The sequence below is a fragment of the Varanus komodoensis genome, unplaced genomic scaffold, assembly GCF_004798865.1.
Source record: "Varanus komodoensis strain SLA01 unplaced genomic scaffold, ASM479886v1 scaffold4, whole genome shotgun sequence".
Classification (NCBI taxonomy): domain Eukaryota; kingdom Metazoa; phylum Chordata; class Lepidosauria; order Squamata; family Varanidae; genus Varanus; species Varanus komodoensis.
The window spans coordinates 37,799,703-37,826,137 of record NW_025335941.1 but is presented as its reverse complement, the minus strand read 5'-3'; the positions used below and the strand labels follow the sequence as shown (position 1 = coordinate 37,826,137).

Below are 26,435 nucleotides of genomic sequence, written 5' to 3'. Positions count from 1 at the left end.
TTGGTTGGGATTGGAGCAATAGTATTGGAAGTACAAATACGTTCTAGCTGTTCCAAATTTGGCTATATAAATTACTTCCTGCAAATTCCTGAGGATTACAGTGTTGCATGCAGCAGTGAAGGATGCTTATATGTAAAGCAGAACTTACAAAAGAAGTGTATGCTGCCTTGACAGTCTCCCTTTGTCTGCCGTACACTAGATTCAGAAAGTAACCTTTTTCCTCTCAAGGCATATCAAGCAGCAAGGATCCCTTTCTAAAGTCCCTGTTCCACTGACCTGTATGGAAGACAGTATTCTTCATATCTTCCATAACGGAGTTGCCCTTCTTGCTTTGTGGTACTGAGTGACATAGGCCAAGGCGTTGTTCATGGTGGTGGTGATGGTGGTCCTCATGTTGCTGAAGCAGTTGGTGTGTAGAGTCATCTGGAAGCCCATACAGATAAGAACTATGGTCTAGTACAGGACTGGGGGACCTGAGTGAAAAAGAAAGAAGCAGTTTGAGGCCATCATCAATTTGAAGTTTTTCCATGATCAGCTTCTCGTATATCTAAATACTGATTCTAGCACATTACTTATTTGCTCTTGCTTAGGAGCAGTTATTGATAGAATGCAACAGATTGTTAAATAAATTATTAAATAGGGGTTTTTTTTACTATATCCAAAAGAAAAAAATGCTAACAGAACTTTTTTTTCCCTATCGTGGCTATTGTCACTGCACATTCAGCCTCATGCCTAAAGTTGTACCTTTGGTGTTCAGCTGGAATATTTCCATTTTGCAGTGCCTTCCCCTGCAGAAACGCATTGGCCTCATTCTGCTTAAAATAGAAACAACAAAATGTTAGGAAAATAAGCCAGAAGAAGATTAAAATGTCTTGGTTACAAAGTCAGTGGATGAGAATATCCAATACAAATATAGTTTTAGGAATTCAGATTCCAAAATTGCTTCTGACATTAAAAATTAAGCTTTGAAGAACTGGGCTCAGTATTAATACATTGCACAGAATCACACGGCTATTGCTTCTTTAGGTCTGTACATATGAAAGCCTACTGAGACCTCCATCTCTATGACAGTAGGGTCCTTACACAATTATTTTCTGGTTCTGCTTTTCAAAGGACAAAGTGTTTTAAAATATTGTTTCAGGATAACCTGTTCAAACTAATTCTAGCACATTATTTATTTGCTCTTGCCTAGGAGCTGTTATTGACAGAATGACAGCACTTTTGGTTTCCTTCCTCATTTATGTAAATACTATTTTTTCCACTCATTTGGAGTCTACAGATACAGCACCTGCCCATTCAAATAAATTGAAATAAGACCCAGAACTATTTCAGGTTTACAAGTTAAGACTGCAAACCGGAGCCCCAGCGAAGCATGTTCCTTCTGCTCTTTCCTTTGATACAAAAATAGCTGTGAGAACATACCACTCTAGTCATGCAGCTTTGCCCTGAGCCATTGTCTATAGCAAGGAGCTATGTGAAGGGAGATATTTAACACCCTCTGATGTTACTACAGAAATTACCTGATGAACCTCCTCAGGACCATAATCATGTGGCTTTGCACTAGAATAGGAAATTGTAGCTGAAGGAAAATGGCCATTAGCTCCGTGGTGTGCTGGTAGATGCACACCATTTGCATAGCGTAATCCATTAGCTTGAGAAGCAGAGACTCCTCGCAGTGGCACCATGGTGTACTGGCAAGATGACACCAGCAGTCCTGCTCCTGGAAAGCCAAGATCAATGGTCTGCTCTAAAATGAAGGATGATATGATGCATTAGTCTGAGAACACAGGTCTAACTTAACAGAAAACAATACTTACAAATCCACTGGGGAAGAAAAAGGAAACTGGAGAAAAAGTATAACCAGTCAGCACAGAATAGGATATCGAGGAGTTTTAAAAGATTCAGATCCAATTAAAATAGTTTTGTGCTCATGCACTAATGATGGGAAGTCAAATCTTGATTACATTTACATAAAGTTGTACACTATTTCCAGTGGGATCCTGTGAACGGGACTATCATGAAAGCTGCTGGGTTCTCCTTACTAAATTGCACATAACTTTCCATAAAAGGTGTGCACACACCTCTTAAGAGTTACAAGTTCTTTTGGATTACTGAAGTCACTTACTTTGTTTAGACCAAGCCCTCCAAAGGCAAAATGGGATGAAAGCCACAATGATGAGAACGATGGAGCCCAGCACTCCCCCTACAATCAAGTAGGGCAGATCACTGGAGCGGGCCATCATGGCCCCCGCCCCTAAGACATTATGGCCACTACTAAGTGGTGGATGCTGTACTGTAGACACTGTAGATGGTGGGAGACGTCCAGCTGGCCCTGCAGATTTGCGAGCTTCAGGGAGAAAAAAAAAATAAATAAAGACTGTGACTTGTTACAAACGCACCTCTCCACTTCTTGGTCTACCCAATCACTCTGTTTCAGCCTTGATGTACATTAATGCTCTGTGTTTGATTCTTTCCAAGTTCCAATCATGTCCAAAACATTGGGATTACAAGTAAACTTGCTTCTTTCTTGCCTCTCAATTTCGCTTGGTCCTTGCATCATGAAAACCCATCAATTTTGTGTATTCAGAGCACAATATTGAATGAGCCTCATCTTCTTGCTACTCAGTAGTATGAAGGAGCAATTTTTACCACTTTCTCCAACATATTACATCACTATCTTTTTAAGACTCTACATTTGGCTCATAGAATCTGCTTCTTGTACCTCTGTAGCTTAGAACCTCTATATGTGTTTGGTGTTGATCATCTTTTTAATACGTTCAGTGATATTTATGTCTGTTCACTGGATGGACGCACTCAATGGCCACTATGGCATTATGTGTGCCCTAGCTGAAAACACCAACTATATTCTATTTGTCCCAACACTGAACACACCCCTAAAAATATCCTAACGCAATTAACCTATAAAATAATACCCACTCCAACTGAGCCACCTATTTACCCATTGAAATATAGCTTGCCAGTTTCATGCTGCAGTTTCTCTATCAGTTAGAATATCACCATGTTATGAACTACTTCTTGCCTATAGGGTTGCATGCTATCTCTTACCAATGGGGAGTTCTAACTAGCCTTCAAGGAGTGCACATTGGTTGTATTGCTAGAATTCGTGTCTTCCATTTGTGTCATACTGTTTTCCTGATCAGTTTCATCTCAAATGTAATGATATATGGGATGTGCATTTCTAATTTTGTCTTGAAGCTGTTCATGAGTTGTTCATTAGTGTTAAATCTTAATCAGTGAAGGTAGAGCCTCCAAGAGTGCTGAACTTCCTGAAATTCTAGGTACCTTTGGTTTCACAGATCATCACATTACTGAATTCGCTCTCTCCACCCTCATTGAAACACTGCATTTTGATATCATATGAAGTCTCTGGTTGTAGGTGGCTGATAGAATGCCAGTACCGGTCACCTGAAAAGGATATAACAAAAACATACACTTACATATCAGTTTCCTGATTCCTTATCTCCCTTATTCTAAGCCCATATCTCTATATTATTAAAGGGTCATATTATAAATGTATTGGTTTTTGTTTCCGCACTGATTTGAAAAAGGTGGGGATGTGCCCTCATATTACTTTTTCACATAAAATTGAAAAGGCTTCTCTTTGTTATGTCTATCCAGAAGCAACTGAACCTTAGCACCATCCAAACAAATATTTTGTTTTTAAATACTCTACTTTAAAGGAGTGTCAAAGGGGAAGCATTTTATGGCAATTAAAAGTTGGGGGTCCAACAAACTGCTTGTTACTTACCTTCTACCACATCCTTCTTATAATCACTATCATTATCACTATCAGTTGGTCGATAATAGATGTAAAAACCATGAATTGGTGTATTGTTATTGCTGGCTGGGATGTACTGTAAAGAAGAGCAAAAGGCAGAAATTAACAAAACTATGAGAGCTCATCAAGACCGCTCTTTCTACACAGCAGCTGAAAAACAAACATAAGCAGGTTTCTTGACTGTGGGATGTAAATTATTTTTCATTAGAGTACTCAAGTTCACACACTGTAGTTAACTGCAACAGTTCTGTGGTGGTTGTAGCTATCAGGCTTGGAGGCAGACCCAATTATCTACTGCTACCATGGGCCAAATACTAGGCCAGATTCATAGAATACCAGAGCTGGAAGGGGCCAAGAGGGCCATTGGGTTCAACCCCCTGCTCAGTGCAGGACTCCAAGTTAAACCTTCCCCTCAGATGACTGTCCAATTGCATCTTGAATACTTCTAGTTTGGGAGAGCCCACAACCTCCATAGGTAATTGGTTCCACTGTTGTACTGCTCTGACAATCAGTTCTTCCTGATGTTCAGCTGAACCTGGCTTCCTGTAACTCAAGCCTGTCATTCCATGCCCTGCACTCTGGAATGATCAAGAAGAGATACTATAGTTTGTGACAGCCTTTCAAGTATATCATCTCTCCCTGCAGTCTTCTCTTCTCAAGGCTAAACATGCCCAATTGTTTCAATATCTCCTCACAGGGCTTTGTTTCCAGTCCACAGAATCCTCCTTTTTGCCCTCCTCTGAACCCTTTCCAGCCCAGAATTGCACCCAGTATGCAAGATGAGGCTGAAGAGAGGGGAACTAGTATTTTATGTGATTCAGAAGTGATACTTATATTAATACAGTCCAAAACAGCATTTGCCTTTTTTGCAGCCAAATCACACTGTTCACTCATATTCAGCTTGAGATCTTCAACAATTCCTAGAACTTTCCCACCGGTAGCATTGTTGAGTTAAGTATTCTCCATCCTGTAATGATGCATTTGGTTTCTTTTTCCTAGGGGCAGAACTTGGCATTTGTCCCTATTAAATTCCATTGTGTTGTTTTCAGGACGGCGCTCCAACTCATCAAGATTATTTTGAATTTTGCTTTTTGTCTTATTAGCTATCCCATTTTGTGTCATCAGTAAACCTGATAAACATTCCTTGCACTTCCTAATCCAAATCATTTATACAAATATCAAAAAGCACTGGTCCCAGGACTGAACCCTGTCATACCCCACTAGTTACCTCTGCCCAGTTTGAGAAGCTACCATTGATAACCACTCTCTGGGCTTGTTCTGTAGCGAACTGTGTATCCACCTAATAGTTTTTTCCATCTTGCCCACTTTTAGCTAGTTTGCTAATCAGGATATCTGATATCAAGCTTATTAAAAGCTTTGCTGAAATTGAGATATATTATGTCCACCGCATTCTTACAATCCACCAGGAAGGTTACCTGATCAGAAAAATCAGGCAAGTCTGGCAAAATTAGTCTGGCAAGATTTATTCTTGACAAAACCAAGTAATCATTGCATTGTTTTTAAGGTTCCACTCCAGAATTTTCCCAGAAATTGGTATCAGCCTGACATGTCTATATTTCCTGGGTTCCTCCTTTTTTACTTTTTGAAGAGAAGGGCGACATTAGTCCTCCTGCAACCATCTGGCATTTAACCTATCTTCCATGATTTCTCAAATATAATAGACAATGGTTCTGAACATTCTTCTGCCAGTTCCATTATTACTCCAGCATGCAGTTCATTAGGCCCTGGAAGTTTGAACTCATTCAAAGTAATGAAGTATTCCTTGGACATTTGCCTCAATCCTGCACCTTCAGGCTGTACTTTACCTTTGCCAGGAAGGTCATTGACACTTTTGGGAGAAGACCAAACCAAAGCAGGAACTGAGCACTTCTGCTTTTTCTTTGCATCTGTTATCTTTTTGCCATCCTTCCTGAGTAGTTGAATCAGTTGAATTTATTTCATCTGTACCTATGCATGCACTTCAAGGGTGGTGGTGGTGGTTTTTAGCTTCCCTAGCTAATCTCAGCTCATTCTCAGCTTTCCTTTGTGCCCTATCCTTCCATAGTTTCTGAGCTGCCAACAGTAGGGCATTGACTGGCTGTCTCCATGCTCCTCTTCTTCCCTGCTGGTGCATGCACTCCAATGCCCAGCTGGCCTGTCACAGGAATGTTCCACTGTCGTGATGCCCTGCCATTGTGACAGGATCTCACTAGCAGTGGGGTGGAGCAGCGGGGCAACTGGGCATCAGGGAATGAATGCCAGTAGGGGGGAAAAGGGAGTGCCTTCAGCAGCAGCAACAGTGGGGCAGCTGTGCATAGCGCTTCTGCTTGGTCACTGCCCTGTGCCCTGTGCTGGAGTGGTACCAGTAAGCATGGTACCTTTGCACTACCCAGGGAAGCCCTGGTCTCCTTCCAGGGAAGCTTCACTGCTCGCAAAGAGTGCATGGGCAGTGCACAGGGCTTTACAACCATGGCAAGTGTCCAAAGGAACACATGTCGCTCGCTCTGCCTCTCCTCTGCTTTCACCCTGGGGGAAGTCCCCGGCATAAAGTACCCGAAGTCTGTGCTTTTGACTACGAAAACACTCAACTGGCTAGAAGCATCTTATACCACGACAGAATAGTTAAGAATATATTAAAAAGCAGGAAAAGTTAAGATGGTATTAATAATTAAAATTTCAGAGCTAAGAATCTCCTTGTGTAAAATACTGTTTAATCTCAACTGGGCACAATCTGCTACAGGTTAAAAAAGCTTGTCCCATTCTTTGCATTCCTGCAACAAATCCTCTCTCCGCTACTTACCATCCACTTCAACATAATGGTGGTCTCGTTGATGGCGTCAGTGAAGGTGATGTATGGGCCTGCAACGGGACGCTCATAGGCACGATTGCTGTACCCTGATACCACATATGGTCTAGATGCAGCACTTGGTTCACTCTCCCCCAGTATGTTCAATGCTTGTACACGAAATTTGTAGGATGTGCCTAGAGTGTGGAATGTAGGAACAATGAAGAAAAATGACTGGGAAGTACGTACAGGCAGTTCCCAAGTTACAAATGTCCAAGCTGTGAACAACCTGAACTGCCATAAAGCCTATTCATCTAAACAGAAATACTGTGGAAACTGTCTTTACCAGAGAGAGCGCGGAAGTGAAAGAGGAAAGAGGGGAGGACCTCCAAAGCGTCACCATACAGAGAGAGAGGAAGTGAAAAGGTGGAGGGGGATGCCTTCCTGCCCCACCCATCTGGAGAGGGAAAGCTCTCTGGCATTTCCTTGCTGCAAAGAGAAGGCACTGATGTGTTTGGGTGGGTGGGTGGGTGGTCTAGAGATATTTGCAGTTTTTCCACTTTCATGGGCATCCTGCATCCCTAGTCTCCTCAAACGTGGAGGGCTGACTATACGTGATCCAACTTACATGCAAATTTGACTTAAAGACAAATTTCTGTTTTCTCAGGAACAGAATTCATTTGTAACCTCGGGACTGCCTGTATAACAACAAGCATGATACAAAGCCACTATAGAGAAGTACAGAGAAAATGTGCAATGGGAAGGGAATGTTTATTACCTTTCTCTAATCCTGTAATTTCCACAGAGAGACGGGAAGGAGGAATATCACGCGTGGCTAGCACCCAGTCCCCAGGCTTCTTCAGCTTCTTATATTCCACTCGGAATGACTGAATGGGAAAGCCTCCATTTCCACGTGGGATCCAGGTGACATAAACAGATGTCTCAGATGCCATTGAAATTGTAGGACGGTCAGGAGCCTCTGGTGCTACAAGGAATTGCAGAACCATGTTAATGGAGATAAAATCAATCTCATGGTTTCAGCGTGGAAGAGATGGACCATAGCCAACCTTCTTTGCTCACTGGGGATGCCATATACCCAAATGGGGTCTCAAACTATCATTAATGTTAACAATAATTTAACAAGCCATCAAGACCATACACTGTTTTAGTATCTATACGTTCCTACAACCTGAAACATCTAGAGCTGAATTGCGTTTTTTTTTTTCAAAAGCAACAAAAATGCTTAGCTGGGACTACCAGTGCTCAGAGTTGCACGTTACATCCACTGGTCCTACCTTGGCTATAGCCCTATAAATGAGAACAATGTCACTATTCCCTTTCTCTAAAGAGCATTCAGCAAGCCCAGCAGCCTACATTTCATTATATTAATCCTTATTATTGGTCATATTTAAAACATTCATCACAGTTTTATTTTAAAAACATTGCTCTCTCACTATCATATGCTACTTGGCATCCTGTCTGCAAGTGCTTTTGCCAAAGAAACAGACCTGAGGAAAATGTGACCTAATAAGGACTGGAGAATCAAGCAACAGAGATGAGCCAACTCTCTTGCTGCTGCTCGAACCAGTCTTCTCCTTTGCACAAGTCAGCCTTTCACACTGACAATTTGGCTTCTGGACCTGAAAACCCCTTTCTGCTCCTAATCTGATGTGGCCTTACGGGATAGGCGAGTATTGTCCGATTGATTGCTGTTCCGAGAATTAGTGCCTGGGTCATCCTTCTGAATCTGGTGCTCCTTACTGGCAACAATATCTGGCTTGGGTCGGCGACCTAAACAAGGCAAAAGTAAGTAGCAAAGGTAGTGAGAAATAGCAATGTTTAGCGATTCCAAAATAAAAAGTTCACCATTCCATAACATTCCAGGGAACTGCATGTTTTAGGCTATTTATTATTTATTTATGTTTTAGACTGGCTATTTATTTATTTTCTATACCACCCAATAGATTACAGTCTCTGGAAGGTTTACAACAATGCTTAAAAATAGAGTATTAAATACAAACAGCATTGAAAGCATTATAAAAAGTTTACAATACACAAATTTAAAACCAGATTTAAAACACATCTAAAAAGTCACAATAGCTTATACAAAGTAAATCTTAAAACCAGTTTAAGCAGCTAACAAAGCCTCGGAGTACTAATTCAATGCCTTGTGATAAAGGACAGTCCTAACCTGGCACTAAAAGGGTATTAAGGTAGGGAGCTTATTCCATAATGGGAATCACCACTGAAAGGGCCCCTCTCCTTTTTGCTACCAACTGAGTCTCCCTCACTTGTGAAGGTGGCAACTGGAGGCAGGAAAAACAACTGTCAAAAAAATATTATTTTAAATCATTTTAAATTTTCTATTTCCCCCTAAAGAGTATTATTGTTTCTCAAGTTTCTTACTAGTATGATAAGATACCCATGTGACCCAGTGGGAGAAGTAAGAACATGCTCTGGAATTATAATATCTTAAAAATATAATACTAGTATGCTCCAGATATTAATCATTATCTGCCAAACAGTACTGCCAGGGAGAAATACGACATTATCATAGAAACATTTGTAGAAAGGAAGCAAAGGAAGCTAATTTATGAATGGCAAAACCCCTAGCATTGGGGCAGAGTTAATAATCTCACTCCTCGCAAAAAGATAAATTATGTTTTGAGGGGAAATACTTAAGTTTTACCAGTTCTGAAGGTCACCATGGCTGTCTGGCCCTCTCCAGCACAATTGTAAGCGGCCATCTCCACCTCATATAAACTTCCTGGATCCAGTTTTGTCAAAGTCAAGTGATGCTGGTTGGCAGGCACATCCTGGACTATCCAGTTGTCTGAAGAATTCATCACCTGTTGAAGAACAAGCAACAAGCACACTCATCAGTGGATTCCATGATGCAAAGGGTAAAAGGGCTATAATGAGTTTTTGGCTAAAATCTAGCCAAAGATCTAAAGTCTAAGGTCTAAAGTCACTAAGCGTATGACATATTAGTCCTCTGTTTACCTCTGACTCTACTTCCCTTCCTTTGTTATCTTTCCTGTGTTGAATTTTATATTGTAAGTTTATTATACAACAGTATGTAATGAATTTTTACAAGTTTTAAGTTTATTTGCATTTTTAGCACATTAAATTACCACTCTTCAGAATTCTGTGCTCTACCAACATGCAATTTTAAGCAACCTGGAACTTGAAAGTAAAACTGTTTTGTCATGTAGCCTATTAATTAAAATGACTGCTAGCAAACTTGGAATAGGACACTATTTATTTGAGAAACCTTGAGGCACTCTGAGTGGAAGAAGATAAGAACTGACAATTTCCCCATCCATAACAAATACCACTCAATAATCAAAAGACAGTCAGTTACAAAGTGGAGACATCAACAATCAGAAGTGGAAAATCAATACCCTGAAGAAATTTCCCCCAGAGTTTAATAGTTTCAAAACAGGTTGCAAGCCTCTTGCACCTATGTCAGTTTAGCATTTACTAAAAATATTACAATTTCTCTGTCCTGGCAGAGAAAGTTAGGCATCTTGTTCTCCTTAGAATAGAGAAGTGGTATCATTTTATAATGGGAACAAATCATGGAGAAGTGTCAGGTTAACTCTGGATAGTTCAACCCATAAACATTCTAGAGTTTCTGAGTTCCCGTGCCACCAAACAATGTAGGAACTGGGTATTCCTTGATTAAGACTGGAAGTATAATAGATCATAGAAAAGTAGAGTTGGAAGGGGCCAAGAAGGCCATCGGGTCTAACCCCCTGCTGTTGCAGGACATCAGTTTACACCATCTGACTCAGATAGCTGTCCGGTTTCTTTCTGAATGTCCCTAGTGTGGGAGAGCCCACCACCTCTCTAGGCAACTGGTTCCACTGTTGTATTGCTCTGACAGTGAGGAAACTATTCCTGATATCTAGCCTGAATCTGGGTTGTCACACCTTGACTTGATTATTCCACGTCTTGCACTCTGGTATCAGCAAGAAGAGAACTTGACCTTCCTTTTTGGGACAACCTTTGAGTACTTATAAAGGGACATCATGTCCCCTCTCAGCCTTCTCTTCTCAAGGCTGAACATGTCTAGTTCTCTCAGTTGCTCCTCAGAGGGCAGTGTTTCCAAACCGTGGAAACACCCATAGGGCAGTGTTTTGTTGCCCTCTTCTGGACTCCCTGATTTTTCTGCATATTTCTTAAATCTTGGTGCCTAGAACTGGACACTGTGTTCCAGATGAGGTCTGACTCATAAGGAGTATAGGGAACTACTACTTCTCATGATTTGGAAGTAATACTTCTATTAATGCATGCCAAAAGAGCATTTGCCCTTTTTGTAACTGCACTGAATTATTGGCTCATGTTTAGCCTATTGTGCACAATAACTCCAAGGTCTTTTTTCTTTTTCAGTTCTGTTGAGTCATGTATTTCCCCTGAGTGTGTGGCTTGCATGCTCTTTTTGTCCCCAGCAATTAAAAAACTCTATGAACTACCATCAAGACATGCAATCTGGGTCCCAGTATACAAATTTGTAAACTGAAACATACGGTATAATACATCTACTAAAGGCAATTGAATGAATTCTGTTATTTGGCATCCCACACTTGAAGTTGTACACACACTTTCTATATTTTATTTACTTTTTTCCAAATTGCTTGGCTTTATATCGTTCATTTTTACAGTTAAATCATGACTTTTGACCCCATGGATAAAACAAGCACAAGCATGAGCTTTGCTCACAATAAGATACCATAAGCTTTGTGACACATTAAGTTACCATTCATTCAGAACAAGTGTACTGTATTTTGGAAATATTAGGTCTCAATACTGCATGCCTCAGTAGCAGAAAAATATTTCCCCATACTTTATGACATCACATTCTCCTTCTAAGTTTACTGGCTTATCTGTGCACCATCCTCAGCCCTGAAACCCCACTAGGCAGACCTTACTCCAGTCATGCATCCTATCTATCTATCTATCTATCTATCTATCTATCTATCTATAAAATTAGCATGCTGTCAAATTACTAACGTCTCAGGATGGCTAACAGCATAAATAAATTGACGACCCACTCTGGCTGCAAATTAATAAAAACAATAATAAATTTTATTATTAAAACATATTAAAATACTGATTAAATAAAAAGGTCTTAACCTGGCACTGAAAAACATATAATGACAGCGCCAGGCGGACCTCTCTGGGGAGCGCATTCCATAGTTGGGGCACCACAACGGAGAAGGCCCTCCTCCGGGTACTTTGTCTCCTAACATCTTTCACAGAGGGTTCCCAGAGGAGGGCTTCTGTTGCCGATCTCAGGGGGCGGGAGGACAAATAGGGAAAAAGGCGTTCCTTTAGTATCCTTGTCCCAAGCCATTTAGGGCTTTATATGTAATAACCAGCACCTTGAATTGAGCCCGGACTTCAATGGAAAGCCAATGGAGCTGATAGAGGACTGGGGTTATATGAGAATAACGCCCAGTCACCGACAGCATCCTGGCAGCTCTATTTTGAACCATTTGAAGTATCTGGACTGTCTTCAAGGGCAGCCTCATCTAAAGCACATTACAGAAATCCAACCAGGAAGTAACCAATGTGTGTGCTACTCTTGCTAGGCAATCTTCCTCCAGGTAGGGACGCAGCTGACAGATTAGCCAAAGCTGCAGGAAAGTGCTCCTCACCACCGCTGTCACTTGGGCTTCCAAGGACAGCTCTGGGTTGAGGAGCACTCCCAAGCTGTGGACCCTGTCCTTTAGAGGGAGTGCAACCACGTCCAGGGCAAGGCCCAAGTGACCTACCCAGGAGCTCGAATCACCCACCAACAGAACCTCCGTCTTATCTGGATTGCGCTTCAGTTTATTGGCCCTCATCCAGCCCATTACCTCGGCCAGGCACCGGTTCAGTACAGCCACTGCCTCACCTGGGTGAGTTGAAAAAGAGAGGTAGAGCTGGGTGTCATCATCATACTGATGACTCTGCAGCCCAAATCTCCTGATGACCTCTCCCAGCGGTTTCATGTAGATATTAAATCGCAAGGGGGACAAAATGGAGCCCTGCAGTACTCCATGGCAAAGTTGCCATGGCACAGAGCCAAAGTCCCCCAGCACCACCTTCTGGAATCAGCCTTCAAGGTAGGAGTGGAATCACTGCCAAGCAGTGCTTCCTACTCCCAGTCCTGCCAACCTATCCAGGAGGATACCATGGTCGATGGTAGTGAAAGCCGCTGAGAGGTCCAGGAGGACCAACAGGGACGCACTCCCCCTGCACAGGTCATCATACAGGGTGACCAAGGCAGATTCAGTACAGTATCTGGGTCTGAAGCAAGACTGAAATGGGTCCAGATAATCAGTTTCATCCAAGAGTACCTGGAGTTGTCCCGCCACCACCCATTCCAACATCTTGCCCAAAAGCGGGATGTTGGCCACCAGTCTATAACTGGTGGCCACCTCCGGATCCAGAGATGCTTTCTTTAGGACAGGCCTGATTACCGCCTCCTTTAAAGGAGCAGGCACCCAGCCATCCCACAGAGAGGCATTAATAACCTCCAGGATCCAGGAACCAATCCTGTGTTTGGCTTTGGTGAGCAGCCATGGGCAAGGCTCAAGTAAGCAGGTGGTAGGACGTACTTGTCCAAGCACCTTGTCCACAGCATCAGGCCGCATTAACTGAAATTCATCCATTAATACCTGACCGGACGGGGTCATTGGTGTCTCCCCGAAGGGATCTGAATCAATTGTAGATTTATATACATATTTAAACGTTGCCCTTCATTGATTTTCCCAGGACAGTTAAAATATAATAAAATGACTATGGATACGATCCTGGAAGGGTGCCTGAAGGGCCATAGGATAATATGGGGGCTTCACAGGCAGAGGGAGATCTGCCAATAGAGGTTCTCCTTGGATGGCAGCAGGCCTTTCTATCACTGTGACTGCTGTCTAGTAAGCCAGAATGAAGAGGGGAAAAACAATATAACCATAGACTTCCCACATGCACACACTCATTTGGGAGTGCTCTATAAAATGTAAATAAAATGAATATAATAAGCTAGAAAAAACAGTCAGAATTAAATGGCTTCTAAAAAGCTCTGAAAAAATAAAACAAGTCTTATCAGGGTGCCAAACTGGAAATAAGATGCTAGACAAACCCCTCTGAGAAAAGCATTCTGCAACTTGCAGCACCACCATTATGAAGTTGTGGCTAATTCTCTGGTAGTGACCAACTCACCTCGGATGAGTGAGGCACCCACAGGAAGCTCTCCACTGAAAATCTTATCATATGAGTTACAGACTTCTTCCCAATTTGCCTAGAAGCTAGGTTCTGGCTCCTATACCTCTGAAGCCACTGTTCGTACCTTGCAACAATTGCATGCACAAGTTCAGACTATTCTTTTCATCTTCACCTCCAGCCTGGTAACCTGAACACAGACTGCAGTCATAATGTTATAATTCATGCTGTGAATGGTAGTGTCAGATGTTCTGCTATAACCCAGTTCTCACTTTTAGGAGTACTTGTGCATTACACCGCACACGTTTAACACAATTTCAGTAATATTTGGCTCAAAGACTACAAAGTGGCCCATGCCATTTTTGTTAGGAAAGGGACCATACCTGAGCATGCCCATAAACTATAATTGCACAGCCAGAATATATATATTGTAATGAGCTCTGGTAACATCAACTTTTTCATAAGTTTTCTTAAATTCAGTTTCTCCATTATATAAAACCTATTTCAAAGTAGTCATGCAAAGACAGTAATGTAAGGGTTAACAGAAACACATTCCATCTGTAAAGACCTTTAAAGCACAAGAAAGAGTCTCCAGCTGAGAATTTGCTCTGTGCTGGAAACATATTAGTGCTGAGTGCAGTGACCCATGGTGACTCCCTCTGACCCAAAAACCTGCCAGGTGAAGTCCCTGAAAAAAAGAGGGATCCCAGCCAACCAAACACCAACAAAGGGATTAACTGGAAGCCAAGATCCCATGCTGGTCTCAAATTATTCTTTGGTATGTGATTGTGGATTGCATTCTGTCTCACTGGGAGAAATATATTCAGTGTTAAAAAGGTAATGCCATGATCTCAAGTTCTAGAAATAAGAGCCAAGATGTCTCCTATTTTTATGCTTTCATTGCATGCCACCCAAATTTCAGAAGAATCATGAAGAAAAAGAATGCAAATTCCACAGCTATATACACTACATGCCCCCCGCCCCACTTGATTAGCCCATGGTCACTAGATGCATCCCTCTAACTTCGCAATTCTCTCCCTCCTGCTTATCTTTATCTTGCACCAGCATTACCAGTTCCCCATGTCTGTTCCCAGTGCTGGTACTGACAATGCTACCCCAGCCCTCACTTTCATAACCAGCACAAAAGACAAAGATCCTCTTCTATTAAGGGGGAATGGGAGTTGCTGCTACATCAACAGGTAAAATAATAAAAAACCTTATCAGAACTTTTAAAAAACCTGTAATATAGCACTGTTATCAGTCTAGATGACACATGCGAAATCAGAATTGTGGAACATGCTGACCTTGCGATGTTTTATAACATAGTAGAGGATGGGGACTCTGCCACCATGCCGGGGTCTCCACAACAATTCATATGAATCAGTTTTGGTAGTCCGCGGAGAGCTAAGGATGACAGGGGCCTCAGCCAGAGAAACCAGCTCTTTGGTGGTGCACTGGACAGATGCTGCTGGTGTTGTAGGCTTGGGTCTTAGGAGGACAACCTTGTCTTTGAGCATTTTTTCACTGCTGCTAAGCCTGGCAGGTGACATGGCAGACTGAGCTGAGTCTCCAGCAGAGCCCTGCTGTGGCTTCAGAGTTGTTGTTTCTAGATAGGAGGAGAACTGACATTTTAACATTTGTACAAATGCACATTTACCAAAACAACTAACACATCTTATACTATTGATGTCCAGTTATTTGCAAAAGCAAAGGAAGGTGAATCTTTAATAGAAATGATCACATCAATCTTCAGTCAGCATTCAATCGCTTTTTCTTAGTTTACTCCTATGATCTCAGCTTGTGAATGGAGTCCATTCTCAAATGACAGTAAAACAGTTAGTCCAAGCTGAGGATCATGACTTTCTGCTATATTAAAATTGTTCAGTCTCAAGTGAAAAGGCTTTCAGCTTCTTTGGAGAGAGAAAGTCTGCTACAAGTAGCCAAAGATGGAAGCTGTAATAACATGGGATTTCAATGCACTAATCATGAGCCTACTCTTTTATAAACAAAACATGAAGGTTGTCTTAAGGACACCTACATTCTACATTCCTTTAATTGCAGGTATGTCTCATACAAATTACATTTTAATTGGAGCATTTGGATTCATGCAAAATTGGAGATATTTTGGATATGAGTACGTTTTCAAAAGAGGAAGGAGTAGAAAATTATCTCAGAAAAGGGGCAACATTTTAATCATTTACTGTTTGATTTTTTTTGCGGGGGAGGGGTAAAGGACCCTTAGCTCTGCAATCAAATTAGGAGGGCAAAATATAAATCATCTTGATTTAAAAATGGGTAAATAACTTAAGGACACAACTCTATGGATTTTCAAACAGAGAAAAATCCTGCAACTTCTACCATTCCCCAGCCAGTTAGTCTAAGAGATAAATGAATCTTTCTCTCTAGGACTGTTTCCCAAGAGTAAGAATAGATGTGCTCAAGGCCAGCTTGGTTTCTGTGATTTCAGCTGACGCAGCTCTGTATCTAGTTGTATCACTAAAACACAGTGAAAGCTAGAAAACTGCTAAGATAAGATTTTCAGAATCTTACCCTAAGAATCTAATGAACTGCAAGACATGGAATGCCATATATATATAGATAGATATACACATACATGTGTTATAACCATGCCATATATAGACATGGCAACATGCATTCCTATATGAACCCCCTTGACTTCACTGAAGACCTACCAGGCCGGGCAGTTCTCAACTGTACCATAGCTTGTGCACTCCCAACTTCATTTTCTGCCATGCATTGGTATATCCCTTCATCCTCAGGCCCAACACTGGAGACCCACAGAACTTTGCGGGACAGCTGTATACGATGACTGGAGAAGAGAGGAACTGCATTACGCAGCCACACAACTGTTGGCTGGGGGTTTCCTCGAACCTTGCAGGTGAACTTTGCACTCTGACCCCATGTGATGATCTGTTGGGATAGTTCCATGCTAACCTCTGGGGGTTCTGAAAAGGAAACAAGAGCATTTCAAATTACGATGGGGCCAGTGTATGACTTATTGCTTGCTTCTGAAACTGTGGAATAACTTAATAAGCTATCCTCATTAAGTCTATATGTTATGAATAGGGTTCATAGCAATATCCAAAACTATTTCTCCTCATATACAACTATTTTGCCTGTAATAAAATCAACCATAAGTCATAGCTTCATACCCTTCAAAAGCTATCATTGGAAGACAGGCTGCTGCCCCTTCTGTGATGCAAGGTTCTGGAGTTCATGAGCCTTTGATGCAGCTTCTTGGGATGTTAAGGCTTACATACTATACATGCATTGAACTCTAGAAATCAGTTCCTTCAAAAACAAGTACCTTCTTGTGTATTCATGTATAGAAGTATCTACCAAACTGAGTCAATTATACATTTTGATTGACCAATTAGAAATTACCTAGCCCTTATGAGCTGTATTTATTGCATAAGGGAAGCCACACCCTTGTGTCTACAAAAGCTGATCAGTGCTGTCAAGGACTGGTCCTTTTGGAAGGCATCCATTCATGGGTTTGCCATAAGTTAGAGATGACTTGATGGCAAGTAACAACAACTAATAGTAGTAGTAGTACTACTACTTAGCCCTTGTAAGGTTATAACCTAAACCTCCACCCCCATTTTTTCCTCTTACAAATGAGACACAGGAAATGTCCCTGATCTTTTGCCTTGATGATCAAACTTGAGACTGCTTTTCCTGAAATCATATTCATTTCTGAATAAGAGAGAAGTAGGGACTAAAGGATTTCTAAGTTACTGTGCTACTAAGAACTTCTGTCTGCCCTTTACAGTACATTCCATCTAGCTTAGTACATGTTTAGTTAGTGAATATACTTTTATTTTCAACTCTCTCCCCCTCTCTCTCTCCCCCCCTGTGTGTGTGTGTGTGTGTGTGTGTGTGTGTGTTTGCCTAGAGCTACTATAGCTCAATAAATAACTGTGTTTTAATCCTCCAGCTATTATTTGGAAAGTCAAGGCTTTAGTTCTGCCCTCAAAGCTTGCCTGAAGCTACTTGTGCTATTTTGCTTCTTTAGTATACTTTTGTGGTGCCCTTAAATTAGCCTTTTGACCTAATGGCAGTATACCCCTTTGAATAGGCTAGCAGTAGCATTACTGTGAGATCTGATCATCTGAGTCTTGTTGACCCCATTGCATTTACTCAGTTACAAGCAAGATGACTCTGAAGAAGCATGAGAGTGCTAACTCTTCTTTGGTCAACTGCAAGTCCATAACAGTCCATTCTGTGTAATCATTAGAACTGAAAAAGAATGTAAGGCCAAATGTTGTATCTTCAAGGGCATGCTATCCTGCCCTGAATGGACACTAAAAAATCTACACAGTCTCTGCTAAGCCTTGAATCCAATCATCAGGTCTAATTAATTCTATTAAGATTCTAACATGCTTTGGAGAATCAAATTCTATTAATACCTCTGTAAGTTACCTATTGTATAGGAAACATTTGGCTTCCTGGCACTCAGCAATATCAGTGATAAAAATTGCTTCCTTTAGATACCTAAATTATTCACTCTAATTTCCCCAGAAAGGTTTTGCTGGGAGAGTTGGAACAGAAGAGATTGGGAGCAATTTACCCATCTCCCAGGTAGAACTTGGGAGAAAGCAGGTACAATGTACATGCGAGAGAGAGGCGGGTTGTTCTTGAGATCACACAAACCATTATGCATCATAGTCACTTTCTCTTAGGCTATTGGGACTAGGCGGGAAAACTGTGGGAGGGGGGAAATTTCTCTCCCTTCTGTTCCCGGGCTTCCAGGTGACTAGCAGTTGTCTATGCAGATAAATTCTTTGTAAAATGTCACCCATATTGCTTGTAGATACTAAGGGAACTCATCCCTATCTGCCTAAGTGCAAGATAAAGCGGAGTGATGGGAGCTGTTGAAGAAAGATTCCAGGAAAAATCTAGTTGGTCCAGCCTTGCTTGTGAGCACTAAAAGTCACCTTAGAACAGTTCTGAAAACTGGAAGCATGTGGGATTAACCAGAACAGTGTCTTGTAGGGGGCATATATGCAGACTAGATCAACAAGCATTTATATTATAGTGATTCCTAGTCAAATGTTATTACAAACACTTACTGTTTAAGGTTGTAAAATCTCATAGCATAATATAGCCATAGAAAAATAAGCTCAATATTTACTTAAGAAAAGTGCAGTGTGACTTAGAAATTTAGAGAGAAGTGCCTACTGAGCAGTGGGTGCCAATCTTGCCGTTAGACCCTAATGTACAGCAATATAACAGGTAACCCTCAGGTGGTTTTGATGAAAGAAATGGGTACAGTCTAAAAAATAGGGGAAAGCATCTTATATATTACCTACATAATATAGGTAATATAGAGAGATATATACAACTTGGAAAAGGCAGTGACAACATAGGTACTATCACCAATAAAAACATCCAAGAACATATAATGACCAAGTTTCAATCAGCCCCTGTACTCTACTCTGCTTGTAGCTGCCATGTCAAAGAAGACAGGAGAGGAAGGAAAGGCATTTCAACTTGACTCACCAAAAACCTGAACATTGTACAGAACGAACGCTGCTGCAGCTTCACCCACTCCATTGTCAGCCATACAGCTGTAAGTCCCAGAATCTTCCTCAGTAATTGTATCAATAAGGAGATTGCTGAGAAGGAACCGTGTCTTGTTGTAGCTAGAGACACTGGAACCATCCTTCGCCCAAGTGACACGTGGAGGTGGAATCCCACTAGCTACACATTCAAGAATGAGGGTCTGGCCCTTTGTGACAATGATGGTCTGAGCCTCTGGGGGATAAATTATGCGAGCAGCCTCAGCTGTTGAGCCTAACACAAGGAGAAAAATCAGTGGAAGAAAAGTATTACATTGTTACAAACCAGGACAAGACCAAGAAACATACTATGTAGGGAGAAAAAGGATGATGAAGAAATTTGGAACATGCTGGCAGCAGCAGATCTATGCCCATGAAACTTTCTGCAAGCGCAACTGAAACCTCTGTGGTGGATGTGCTTCCTCTATCCATCAGTGAAAATCTGTTCAAAACTTGTGAAGGAGAGAAACACAGTTTCCACAGGACGTCCCTTCTGACCTTTTCTCTATGGGTATATGCATTATGCATATGCATTATGACAATGCACAGTTATAAGCATTAAGGATGCAAACAGAGGCGGCCTCTCAAGATATCAAATACACTGACGAAACCAGAAGGAACAGAAAGAAGTACAGCAATTTCTTTAGAAAGTAGTACTTTGAATTGAGCTCTTGTATGGAACGCAATTACTCTGAATGACCACTATGATCACCTTGTGAAACAGAAGCAAAGGCCCACCATCTGGCCGCCGAGTGCTCCGCGGGTCCTGCTCCTGCCCCCTCCTCTGGTGTAGGTGAGAGCCGCGCCAGTCCGGGGCGGGGTGCGGGAGAGGGGCCGCGTGGCCTTTAACTCGCTGGCAGCGACCAGGGCAGGCGGCCGAAGGGCGTCAGCCTAAGGGTGGTGACGCCGTTTGGGGCCGTTCGGGGCTGAGCTGGAGCTGGGCTGGCCAGGGTCTATGTTGTTTGCCGGAGGGTGGGATTGGTCAATGTGGGTGGCGGGGATTGTGGGTGTGTTTTTCAGTGTTTTTAAGTGTTTTAAGGTGTTTTTAGTTGTTTTAATGGATTCATCTCTGGCTTTGAGTATGGGATTGCCTGGGGAGCGCATGGGCGCTGCCATTGGGGTGGTCATGGGCAATGGATTTTATGGCGTTGGGGGTCTAACATGTTCATGTAGAAGGAGGAGGGACAGGTGGTTAGCACCTGTTCCCCCTTCTAGTTATTCCCCCAGCCTGAGGGTTCCAGGTAGTCCTGTCAACCGCTCCCCCAGGCCTGTCAGTGCTGCTGCTTAATGCCAGGTCAGTCCACAATAAATCTTCCCTCATCCATGACTTGATTGTGGATGAGGGGGCCGACCTGGCTTGCATTACAGAAACCTGGGTGGGAGGGGGGGACGTCTCCCTCTCTCAACTGCGCCCACCCGGGTACCTGGTCCAGTACCGACCACGCCTGGAGGGGAGGGGAGGGGAGGGGGGTCACTTTGGTTTACCGAGCCTCTATTTCCCTCACGGGGCTTCCTGTTCTCTTGAGGCCGGGCCTAGAGTGCCTCTACTTGGTGTTGGGTGACCGAGACAAATTGGGGATTCTGTTGGTGTACCGTGCACCCTTCTGCCCAACAGACTCCCTGCCTGAGCTGACAGAGATCGTCTTGGACTTGGTGTTGAAGACTCCCAGGATGTTGGTCCTGGGGGACTCCAATCTCCACGCCGAGACTGTTCTGACCGGGGCAGCTCAGGACTTCATGGCTTCCATGACAGCCACGGGGCTGTCTCAGCATGTCACTGGCCCAACCCATGAATCTGGACACACTCTGGACCTGGTTTTCTCGACGGAACAGGAAGAGGGGGATCTGAGGGTGAGGAACTTGTGTCTGACACCCCTGCCATGGTCAGATCAGTTCCTCATGAGGTTTGAGCTTGAGAGTGGCCTTTCCCTCTGCAAGGGTGCGGACCCAATTGTGTTGGTCCACCCCCGGAGCTGGATGGATCTGGATGGATTCCTGAAGGCCCTGGGGGAATTCCCGGTTGATAAGGCTGGTGCTCCTGTCGATGCCTTGGTCGAACTGTGGAATGGGGAAATGACCAGGGCTATTGACATGATCGCTCCTAAGCATCCTCTCCCGCCTGGCAGAGCCAGTTCATCCCCCTGGTATACACCCGAGCTACGGGCAATGAAGCGGGTTAGGAGACGTCTAGAGCACAGGTGGAGGAAATCAGGGGATGAATCTGACCGAACACACTTAAGAGCCCATTATCGGGTCTATGCTGTAGCGGTGAGGGCGGCGAAGAAGAAATTCTTCTCCTCACAATGCCGTCCGGCGGAGCTCTTTCGGGTGGAACAGGAGCTGGTTCATCCAGGCCCAAAAAAAGATCCCGTGCCACCCTCAACGGCCTGCTGTGACGACTTTGCCAAGCATTTCAAGGAGAAAATCACTCAGATTCATCATGAGCTGGACTCCACTAGTGACTCAGAACCTTTGGGGGAGGTGCCAATGTTGCCGTCTGGTACACAATTGATGGATGAATTTCAGTTATTGCGGCCTAATGATGTGGGCAAGGTGCTTGGACAAGTACGTCCTACCACCTGCTTATTGGACCCTTGCCCATCTTGGCTACTCATGAAAGCCAAGGACAGGATAGCGACCTGGATCCTGGAGGCTGTCAACGCCTCTCTAAGGGACAGCCAGGTACCTGCCCCTTTAAAGGAGGCGGTAGTCCGGCCAGTCCTAAAGTAGGCATCCCTGGATCCAGAGGCGGCCACCAATTATAGACCAGTGGCCAACATCCCCTTCTTGGGCAAGGTGTTAGAGTGGATGGTGGCGGGACAACTCCAAGCACTCTTGGATGAAACTGATTATCTGGACCCATTTCAGTCTGGCTTCAGACCCGGGCATGGTACTGAATCTGCCTTGGTCGCCCTGTACGATGACCTGTGCAGGGAGAGAGACAGGGGGAGTGCATCTCTGTTGGTCCTCCTGGACCTCTCAGCAGCTTTCGATACCATCAACCATGGTATCTTTCTGGATAGGCTAGCAGGATTGGAAGTTGGGGGCACTGCTTGGCAGAGGTTCCGCTCCTATCTCAATGGCCGATTCCAGAAGGTGGTGCTGGGGGACTATGGCTCTGTGCCATGGCAACTTTGCCATGGAGTTCCGCAGGGGTCCATTTTGTCCCCCTTGCTATTCAACATCTACATGAAACCGCTGGGAGAGGTCATTAGGAGGTGTGGGCTGCGGAATCATCAGTACGCTGATGACACCCAGCTCTACCTCTCGTTCTCTACCAATCCAGGTGAGGCAGTGGCTGTACTGAACCGGTGTCTGGTCGAGGTAATGGGCTGGATGAGGGCCAATAAACTGAAGCTCAATCCAGACAAGACAGAGGTCCTGTTGGTAGGTGGTTTGGGCTTCGGGATCTGGACCTTGTCCTGAATGGGGTTGCACTCCCTCTTAGGGACAAGGTTCGCAGCTTGGGAGTGCTCCTCGACCCTGAGCTGTCATTAGAAGCTCAGGTGACGGCGGTGGTGAGGAGTGCTTTCCTTCAGCTTCGGCTGATCCATGAGCTGCGTCCCTACCTGGAGAACGACTGCCTGGCGACAGTGACACATGCACTGGTAACTTCCCGATTAGACTTCTGTAACACACTCTACATGGGGCTACCCTTGAAGACAGTCCGGATACTTCAATTGGTGCAAAACAGAGCTGCCAGGTTGCTGACGGGGACTGGGTGTTGCTCTCATATAACCCCAGTTCTCCGTCAGCTTCACTGGCTCCCCATTGAAGTCCGGGCCCAATTCAAGGTGTTGGTTATCACCTATAAAGCCCTCAACGGCTTGGGACCCGGTTATCTAAAGGAACGCTTGCGTCCATATATGTCCTCCCGCCCCTTGATATCAGCAGCAGAGGCCCTTCTCTGAGAACCCTCCATGAAAGATATTAGGAGGGTGAGTACCCAGAGGAGGGCCTTCTCTGCAGTGGCACCCCACCTATGGAATGCGCTCCCCAGAGAGGTCCGCCTGGCGCCGTCGTTATTTGTTTTTCGGCGCCAAGAGAAGACCTTTCTATTTAAAATGAATTGTTAATTTATGAATTGTATTTATTGGGTTTTTATGTACATGCCAAGATGTTTCCGGTTTTTTAACTCTAATTATATAACTGTTTATTTATGTTTATTTATTAATGTTGTAAGCCGCCCCAAGGCTTTTTGCAAATGGGGCGGTATAAAAATGGTTTAAATAAATAAATAAACATGTGTGTAAACAATCTCTCCAAGATGAAGGGCTTGCTTAAAACATTAAAGTTAGCTTATGCTGAATATATTTGGTGGCATCAGCAAAATGGAGATAGGACAACATGACATGGAACCCAATATTCATGGAACCCAATATTCAGAACAGGTGACTTACGTCTCACACGGAGTCTCTCACTAGACACAGATGTTTTTATTTCTTGGGTGACAGGGTTGTAGGCTGCACATTTGTATGTTCCCTCATCATCCTGGCTGGCATTGACTATCTGAAGATTCCCAGATGGCATGATCAAGTAGTTGTCTATTAAAACAAAGCAGAGAAAGATCAAGAACTGCTCCCTTATGCAGCAAAATTCATACTATGCAATTTCTACCATGTAACGGACCAGAACTGAGCAACTATGGGAAGTTCAGGGATCATTTTCACTTACACCACCATTCCCTGGATCCCTGATTGGATCCAGGAATCCCAGTCTTGCTCTTGCTGCCACCGTCACTTCAGAGTAGCCATGCCAAACTAATTTTCTGATTTTCAGCAAAAACTACTACAGAACACCACAATGCCAAACTTAACTTTAAACAAGCTAAATCTGGCCACTATAACATTGTATTACAGTTTGCCACCAATATTGGTAGACAATTAATTTTTTAAATGTTGTTGCAAACTGCACAACACAGCATGATGTAATGCATCAGAAGCAATGGGCTGTTTTTGCCACATGAGGATGCAATGGGGACTATGGGTCTGGTCATGGGTTTAATGTTGTCCACCCACAGTCTGATACAAGGCAAGCTGACTTGGCTTGAAATTGCCTCAAAGGACAAAGAAAAAATAATGTATTATTTCCAAGGCTCCTAAACCTCCCTTTCTTATACTCAGTTGTGACAAACTCATGGACCTTCACCTATGAAATTCACCTATTCTAAAAGTATTTTGCAGCAACCAGACATACCATCATACAAAGTGACAAGACAGTTATGAAGTCAGCTACTGGATAAAGAACAAGAATGTGAACAGAGAAGCCAGAGGACACAGGGAAACATCAAAACAGATTAGAAGTTTAGAATGAAAAAAGAGCAAACTCCCATTTCAGATTCTCCTTCTTTCCTGATCAGTATCAGCTTACCTCTGGAGGCCTCCAGCCATTCTTGTTTCACACTGTAACGAACCTGGGCCTTCGGATGGCTTTCAGGAAGATCACATGCAATCACTGCTGTATTTCCCTCATCAACTTCTATCACATGCTGACCATCATATTTGAAGTCTTTCAGGTCTGTTAAGATGACCACAAAAGGATCCGTTAAAACTGAGAGATATTAACTCAGAGTCCAAGAGAAGTAAAAAGAAGCACCAGGGAAGTGGTGTTCTAGGTCCTGTATTTATTTTGAAAGGAAGACCACATTGTTCCCATTAGACCAGAGCTAGGCATTTTCTGAGGGTGGGTGCATCCAAGGTGAATTTCCATGACTGGGACCTACAAAGGTTCAAGCCTTTGGCACGTCTGAGTTCTAGAAAGTGACCTTGTTCTTCTAAAGTTGGCTTAGCCTGCACCCACTATGTTGAAACAATAGCAAACCAACTGGCAGTTTTATTGCGAACTGCTCAAAGATCTTAGGCTTACAGGTGGCATAGAAATGAAATTAATAATAATAATGAACTTCAATGGTGTAACACAATGGAGACTGAAAAAAAGCAAATTTGTCCTACAATAAATTACCATGGAACCTGGGCTGCACCACTGCTGCACCACTGGCAGGGGGCAGTAGCAGCTGCATTAAAGGCTAGTGGGACTTATTTCTCTCATTCCTGCATTAGATATTCTCATTTCCTCTTCTGAAACCACTACAGCCAGTGTTCATTGTTTGAAGTGTGCCATTTTTTATGCTCCAAGTGCCCTTTATTTAACATCCTAATGCTAAACATGGCAAGAAAGACCAATCTTCGTGTTAGGAGGGAGACATGGTGGTCCCAACCCATTGTTTTACTTATAATACTACTATAGGGTAGGATTTCTCACTAGTAAGAAAGACTCATCAGACAGAAGATGGTTATTTAATGCTCAACCCATTGCGTACCAACTCTTGCAATTTCCCCTACCAATCAATAGTTTTAAAATACTTTGCTTCAGCTGGGCTCCAAAATGAGAGGTAAGCCAACTGAGAGAAAGATGGCTTTGGTAGAGCATTTTCAGGAAAAAAATGTGGGCCAAAAAAGAGTCGAGCAAGCCTCTTATCTGTTCACAAATTCCCTCCTGCAAATGCTGCCTCTCCATTACTTTAGCAATGTGTCTGTGGGGCTACCCATTTGCCAGTGTAACAGCTAGTTCTGTACTCTGTTGCATTGATTTCAGTGGAATCAGTATCCATATATGCTTAGAACTGCATTGTTTCTGTCACCAAGTGTCATTTCCAAAGTTATCTGAGGATGTGGTCCTGTTTCCATTTCGGCCACTTGTTTTTGTCAAAAGTATTATGGCACTAACTAAGCAAAACGTATATTGCCTCTTGGTCAGGCTGGTAATTTTTAGTGGAAAGAGATTGTGACGTTTAATATGTTACTTGTCCCCTTGTCTTCCTCCTGCTCTTCATAATTATAAATGCTATCTAATTTATATGAAAACGTGTCTGCGATGGGGGATGGATGTTCAAGGCATCTTGAATATAGACTGATGCTGATTTTTAGAAGTTGAGCAGAATTTGAAGATTGCATGTGATTTAAAGAATGCAGCCAAGATGACCTCTGCATCAACTGCCCTGCCGCTTTTGTGTTCAATGGGACATAATTTTATATATATATATATATATATATATATATAT

The 26,435-nt window shown here is 43.0% G+C and overlaps 2 protein-coding genes across 19 annotated transcripts in view; one reads left to right on the top strand and one right to left on the bottom strand.

Annotated features, from left to right (window-relative positions):
* The window catches only part of BOC (BOC cell adhesion associated, oncogene regulated), an 81,432-nt gene that overhangs the window by 1,653 nt on the left and 53,344 nt on the right, over nucleotides 1-26,435 (bottom strand). For 3 of the 4 annotated variants that reach the window (XM_044441649.1, XM_044441650.1, XM_044441648.1), the window contains 15 exons: nucleotides 24,746-24,892; nucleotides 23,776-23,919; nucleotides 19,317-19,610; nucleotides 16,487-16,759; nucleotides 15,098-15,399; nucleotides 9,274-9,433; nucleotides 8,265-8,375; nucleotides 7,363-7,569; nucleotides 6,600-6,781; nucleotides 3,770-3,875; nucleotides 3,304-3,426; nucleotides 2,126-2,347; nucleotides 1,521-1,747; nucleotides 745-815; nucleotides 277-473 (listed from right to left, as the gene is read on the bottom strand). In XM_044441649.1, the coding sequence (XP_044297584.1) occupies nucleotides 277-473; nucleotides 745-815; nucleotides 1,521-1,747; nucleotides 2,126-2,347; nucleotides 3,304-3,426; nucleotides 3,770-3,875; nucleotides 6,600-6,781; nucleotides 7,363-7,569; nucleotides 8,265-8,375; nucleotides 9,274-9,433; nucleotides 15,098-15,399; nucleotides 16,487-16,759; nucleotides 19,317-19,610; nucleotides 23,776-23,919; nucleotides 24,746-24,892 (2,766 nt within the window). The remainder of the gene's footprint in view (nucleotides 1-276; nucleotides 474-744; nucleotides 816-1,520; nucleotides 1,748-2,125; nucleotides 2,348-3,303; nucleotides 3,427-3,769; nucleotides 3,876-6,599; nucleotides 6,782-7,362; nucleotides 7,570-8,264; nucleotides 8,376-9,273; nucleotides 9,434-15,097; nucleotides 15,400-16,486; nucleotides 16,760-19,316; nucleotides 19,611-23,775; nucleotides 23,920-24,745; nucleotides 24,893-26,435) is intronic. The other variant, XM_044441651.1, reaches the window with a different exon arrangement.
* LOC123029090 overlaps nucleotides 8,252-26,435 on the top strand; it is an 82,862-nt gene continuing 64,678 nt past the window's right edge. For 9 of the 15 annotated variants that reach the window (XR_006415846.1, XR_006415848.1, XR_006415845.1 and 6 more), the window contains exon 1: nucleotides 8,258-8,390. The gene's annotated coding sequence lies outside the window, so the exon portion shown is untranslated. Of the gene's footprint in view, nucleotides 8,391-16,573; nucleotides 16,693-19,262; nucleotides 19,387-19,607; nucleotides 20,169-26,435 lie in introns of those variants that run through there. The other 6 variants (XR_006415849.1, XR_006415847.1, XM_044441654.1 and 3 more) reach the window with 5 other exon arrangements.